Here is a 6,000-nt window from a genome sequence, read left to right as displayed (position 1 = left end):
TCTTATTAAGTGGTGGGACAAATCGAAATTGAGACTTCTAGAGAAAAAAACCTTTACTACAAGATTTCGACTAAGAACTTAAAATATGATGCATGAAGCATCCGTCTTCATACTTCCCATTCCCAGTCCTCGATTGAGCTAGTCAAAACAAATTAAAAAGAACAAAAACTAAAACACAAGATTGTTCTAAAGTCTCAATTCATGAAATATAGAAACCGATGATCAACCATGCCAGTCGGACTCACCAAAGTAAACCCGTTAGTTTCAAAAAGGGACCAAGAAAAAAAACAACGAAATCGAAAGCCTTAAAGTTGGACCATTTTAAGTGCTTTTATAATTGGGATTACGATCACCAGCATAGATATAAGTAGTTAGGTACTGTATCTATTCTAACCCTATCTCCCCCTCCTCCATCTAGCTCCTTAATCTCTCTTACCACTCCCTAGCTAGCTATATATCTTCTTGATCTTGTGGGATCAATTCAAACTAACACAGTGGATCATATAAAGAATGGGAAGAGGGCCTTTCCTCTTGATGGATCGGAGGAGAAAGAGGAAGAGGGTGGCCAGGATCAAGTAGGGTTCTTCCCAGCGGCTCCGTTTTGGTCATCAGCATCCTCAGCTCGATCTCAACAAGAGATGGCTGCGATGGTCTCTGTTCTATCTCAAGTTATTAGTGGAGACAGTAGTTCTGATTGTACTGACCAAAACCCTGCACTGCTTCAGCTTCCCCAACAGTCCGGCGCCGCCATATCAGAACATGATCAATCCCATCAACAAGCGCCGGAGCAAGGTTGATATGATTATTAGATTATGCAGATATATGTGTAACCATATTATAGTAGTATTTATAAATTTCTCCACTTTTTTGAATTAATCATAAGACACACGGTAGGTTTTAGATTTCAGTTTTATGTTTATATAATTGATTACAGATGGTTCTAATTAGTTACAATTTCATCGATCATTCGTTTCAAAGTCATCATCTTTCATATTCACTAGTGTTTTGATTACTTTTATATAGGATTTTTTTTATGTTGTTTGAAAATGAAAATGAATTTACACAGCTAATAGATATAGGGTTTGTGAAAAGTGCAAATAAAATTAAAATAGTAAGAAGCATATTGCTTATAAGAGTGATTAAATAGGTATGTATGATGAAGGGGATATATGGGAAGCCATCGACATGCGTATTAATTGACGTATCTTGATTCTCACAATTCCGTGATGGACCGATGGTGTTTATATCGATCTGAAGATATCCATTAATTTCATGATCACTTATGTAACTTGATAAAGCTACATGAAACAAGTGATTGCACTGTATTTTTGTACATGAAACAAGTGCATGCACTGTATATTTGTACTTTAAGTTATTAGTATTTATTGATTCATAAGTTCATAACGTACTGATTTAATTACTTGATTTTGACATAGTTGAGCTAGCTAATTAAATATATATATATATATATATATGGAATGGAATTAGCTAGCTAATACAAACGTACGTGTGTGAAATGTGAAGGGACTCAAGGGAGTGTGAGGAGGAGACACTATAGAGGAGTGAGGCAGAGACCATGGGGGAAATGGGCGGCAGAGATTCGTGATCCAAAGAAGGCAGCCCGGGTTTGGCTTGGAACTTTTGAAACGGCGGAGGCTGCTGCACTTGCCTATGATGAAGCAGCTCTCAAATTCAAAGGAAGCAAAGCTAAGCTTAACTTCCCGGAAAGGGTTCAAGGGACAAATGAATTTGGCGGTTACCTCACTACTCAAACAGTTGCCCATCAGCCTCTCATCTCTGATTATCATCATCAACAAATGGGATACCCGAATAATATCACAACGACTGATCAATATTATCCTCAGTTCTATGGGAACTTAAACCATGGTCAGACAGATCAAAGATTTTACTACCAGCCTACTACGTCTTCAATTCGACCTTTCATACCAATATCTCAAGCACAAGAAGAAGATCAACAACACCAGCCCTTCAGCTTTCCCACGTCGGCTTTTGGTTCATCTTCTTCCAGTTTGGATCCTCAATATCCGCAGAATGATACTACAAGAAAATTTTGATATTGGTCATAATAGAGGATAGTATCCGCAGAGAGAGTCAGAATCAAGTCATCGATCAACCTTGGAGTCGATTTTCTTAACTATATATCCAGTATATCTATAGTACAACTCACTAAACACGTACTGCATGTACTTTGTTTTTGAATTTTTCATCTGATATTTTGTTTGCTTCATGTCTTGAATTATTTGCACGTTTCTTTCAAAAGGTTATTCCAGATGATTATGATACAGTATTTTTCCATATGGATGGCAAGATGTATCTTGGAGAAGCTAAGCTATCAAGCCCAACTCTACCTGCAGAAACTGAAAGAAATTGCTTTAACGAGAAAGTTGATTAAGGGTAGAGACGTCCACACCTTAAGGGTTGTGCGGACGTCCTCTTGTGATCCCCGGATATATATATATATATATATATATATATATATATTATTTAGAAAGTGTAGAACAAGCTCTTACCTAAGAAATGATGCGCACGCACACGTTTATATGGTCATTGAATTCGGCTATGAGTATAACTTCGTCAATATATGCCCATCAATCACCAACCTTACCTGATCGTGATATATCACTGCTCACCGCCAAAAACATGTGTTTTTTTCTCTGCACAAAGGATTTGAAACCTTCCATGTATATACTGTATAAATACATATATACACATATCATATCCTTACCGGTAAGGGGTGTTGAACAATTCGACATATACATTAGCCTAGCTAGGTACTTACATCCCAACCCTATATGTCACGCCCCGGTGGCCCGGTCCCCGCAGTCGGCGAGTTTTACCCTATCGCACGCCGGTCCCGAGGAGCGCGATTTAGATGTTACAGTGGGGAATGTAGTAAAAATAAAAACAACTTTTTTTCTAGCTCTTCACTCTAGGCTCGTTCAATCCCTAATTCCCGACTCGATAGATCTACACTTCTCTACAAAAGAATGTATAAATTGATGGGTGAGCAATAACACGCGCTAAGTGAGTGGGTAATATAATATGCCAGCAAAGTCATGTCATTTTATTTATGCTATAAAAAAGTATATCATATACACACAGTTCACAACAATGTGCCACATCGCACAATCCCTTATGATTAGTTATCCTTCAATTTAGTGATCCCCACAGGTCACCTAATGACATTTTTCCCTATACCTTTGTGTGCCACATCCTTACTTTAGCATAACCCAATCAAGAATTTTACATTTTCCATGACTAATCAAATAATAACTATAATACCATTATATATAAACTCAATAGATTTCACAAATCGATATGCTTCACTTTAAAATAGAGATATATTCATAAATAGAATAAAATCATGCTTTTCGATTATTTTAAAAGCATATAAGAATATTTGAAACACATTACATAAACCACTCACCTCGAAAGTACCCATCGTCACCCATACCGTAAACCTAACCTCCTAGAACAAACGAGCCTTATAGAAATCACCATTGGATCTACCTCAAACCTCTAGGATATAATGAGTACGTTGATACAAATCCATAGCAACTCGCAGATTGAGAATCAGAGTTACGAATCTAAGGTCATGATCCGTTGAAGTTTCATCGCAAAACTAATAAAATAATATAAAATGAGAAGAAAGATGACATAGAATAGAGATGCACGGCTGAAAGGGAGAAGGCAACCCTATTTGTAGGTTTTTAAGATGACATGTGTCACTTATCCATTAGTGGTTGGTGCCACGTGTCAACACAAGAGAATGCCACACAACCTATTTTACTAAGTGACAAATGTCACACGACTCACATCTGATGATGACATCAGCAACCAGTCAGCTGTTCACCTGTCACGTGGTCTAATGAGAGCCTGCCACTTAATTATGCGATACTTCGACGAAACTTTTAAAATTCGTTAAAAATAGTTTGGGATTCCGAAAAATTCACTGAAAAACTCTACTTTCTATTTCTCAAAAAAAAAAAAATTTAACCTATTTTAAAAATCGGGATATTATACTATACCTCTGAACTATTTAGATCACTTCAACTAAGCCTTTTTAAATGGTGCGCGTAAGATGGCGCGTGGTAATTAGAAGCTGTATTCTTCACAATAATTCTGTGCCCTTCGAAGCCTCGAGAAAGTTACCCAACTGGCAAGGTTGAGAGAGCAGGGCAAGCCCATTAGCAGTAGCCCCGCTGCTGAACGTGGTCCAGGTTGTGAAAGAGAAGTAGCCAGAATGGACAGTTGAGATCGTCCAGTCATGTACCTGGCCAGATTCAATAGAAAATTGGGAAAGGCCGTGCTCAAGAACTTGTGGAACAACATTGAGGTTGACGAGTTCCCCGTCGAGCTCGTGAACACTGGCAAGGGCGATGTCGGTAGAGGTATCGTCGGTAACGTCACGGTTGCTCATCGGTGAGGCGAGGCTGGCCTCCTCGGACACGACAATGGAGAAGAGGACCTCCTTGTGATCTGGGAAATCAGAAGTGAGTGGCGAAGGAGATGAGTTTGTTGCCGGCTGAGGTGAGGTACTGGTCGAAGTTTCTGGACCCAAAAAGAGCTGACATATCTCTGCCACAAACTGTGGGAATACACCGTCGTGGTTGGCCTTCACAGTCCAAAGTCCGTGCCCCCGGTTCATCTTGGACCTCGAGTACTTAACTGCACCACATAGCAGATCTGGCTTTCGGGTCTTTTGGACAACTCTCGATTTGGCAGCTAGGGCGACTCGATGTCGAAAACCCCTAACTTGCTTGCGATTGAGAGAAATAGGTTGGATAGGGTGGGAATTTGTGGGTTGGGGAGATGAAGGGTGGGTTATTGTAGGAGAATCAGAGGTGTATGGTGGGGCGGCCGAGTGAACATCCGCAGCTGGGGATGTGAAGTTCCGCAGTTGTGAGAGGCGTTCTTGAGACTTACTTAGCGCCGTCCTGCAAGCAGTACCATAATCAGCAATAGTTTGCTGCATTGCAACAAGCTGACTAAGAATGTCTTGTACTACTGCTGCCGGAAGAGGTGGTGGGTGTGTGGAAAATGATTGATGAGGAACTGGAAAGTGTGGAGGTGGCGGCGGTGGGTAAAATTGGGCGGAGGAGGGTGGGACGTAAATGGTGGGAGTTGAGAAGCCAATCGGAACTGGCTCTGGATACCAATTGATAGGACCGTAATCCATCAGGAAATTGAACCAAGAAAATTAAAAGAACATAGAAGGAATTGAAACAGGAATTGAAAGGAAATTAAAAGAAGATAAATTAGATAAGTTTGATATTCATTAGATACCTTTCTTCCTACAATAGAAGCTGGTTATATAGCTCAAGGTCTAAACATACTCTAGAGACCCGACACTAAGAGAACCCGACCCGGGTCCAGCTATCACACAACTGTAAGGCCCAAAATAGATAAACATTAGTAATTACTAGTAAAGGGTCCTAACAATATTTGTAGAAGACACTAATCAAACGAATCTTATATATGTATGTCATCAATTGTAGAGTTTTAAATACTAGCTACTAATCAGGCATGCGATAATCGATCATTCATCACTCATCAGTACGCTAATATGATGTACGGGGCTAAAATATACTGTGCTCTTTTTGTAATTAGCTAACCCTAAAGCTACTCTCTCTCTAGCTAATCTGATTTTATAACTATTATATATACTGCTCGATCAGGTTCGACTGTACTAGCTAGTAGGAGTGTTGTACTCTTAGTCTAGCTAGCTAACTAATATGAAGTACGTTAAGCTAGCTGGATTCGAATTAAACATGCAATGACCTAATGATATTAACTGTACGTACTAGAAAGAACCATCGGAAGTGCCTGAGATATCTGCCACCTACAGTCTACAGAATTATGATTTAGCTGCTGCAGCTGCGCCGCCGCAGGCTTCTGCTTAACTAGTCGGCGGCTCCTTTTGGAGTCTGAATGACTTCTTCTGGAGAAGGTTTCTGGCCGCGTTTGTCAACCTTTTAC

The 6,000-nt window shown here is 39.8% G+C and overlaps 1 protein-coding gene across 1 annotated transcript; it reads left to right on the top strand.

Annotated features, from left to right (window-relative positions):
• The first annotated feature begins 452 nt into the window (after positions 1 to 452).
• LOC126795099 (ethylene-responsive transcription factor ERF113-like) lies at positions 453 to 2,159 on the top strand. The gene is made up of 2 exons (XM_050521921.1): positions 453 to 792; positions 1,525 to 2,159. The coding sequence occupies exons 1-2, from the start codon at positions 639 to 641 to the stop codon at positions 2,073 to 2,075; spliced, it is 705 nt and encodes a 234-aa protein (XP_050377878.1). The 5' UTR covers positions 453 to 638; the 3' UTR covers positions 2,076 to 2,159.
• Positions 2,160 to 6,000: the final 3,841 nt, after the last annotated feature.

The sequence above is a fragment of the Argentina anserina genome, chromosome 5, assembly GCF_933775445.1.
Source record: "Argentina anserina chromosome 5, drPotAnse1.1, whole genome shotgun sequence".
NCBI lineage: Eukaryota > Viridiplantae > Streptophyta > Magnoliopsida > Rosales > Rosaceae > Argentina > Argentina anserina.
Note: the sequence above shows the minus strand (reverse complement) of the source record. Positions and strands in the feature narration are given on the sequence as shown.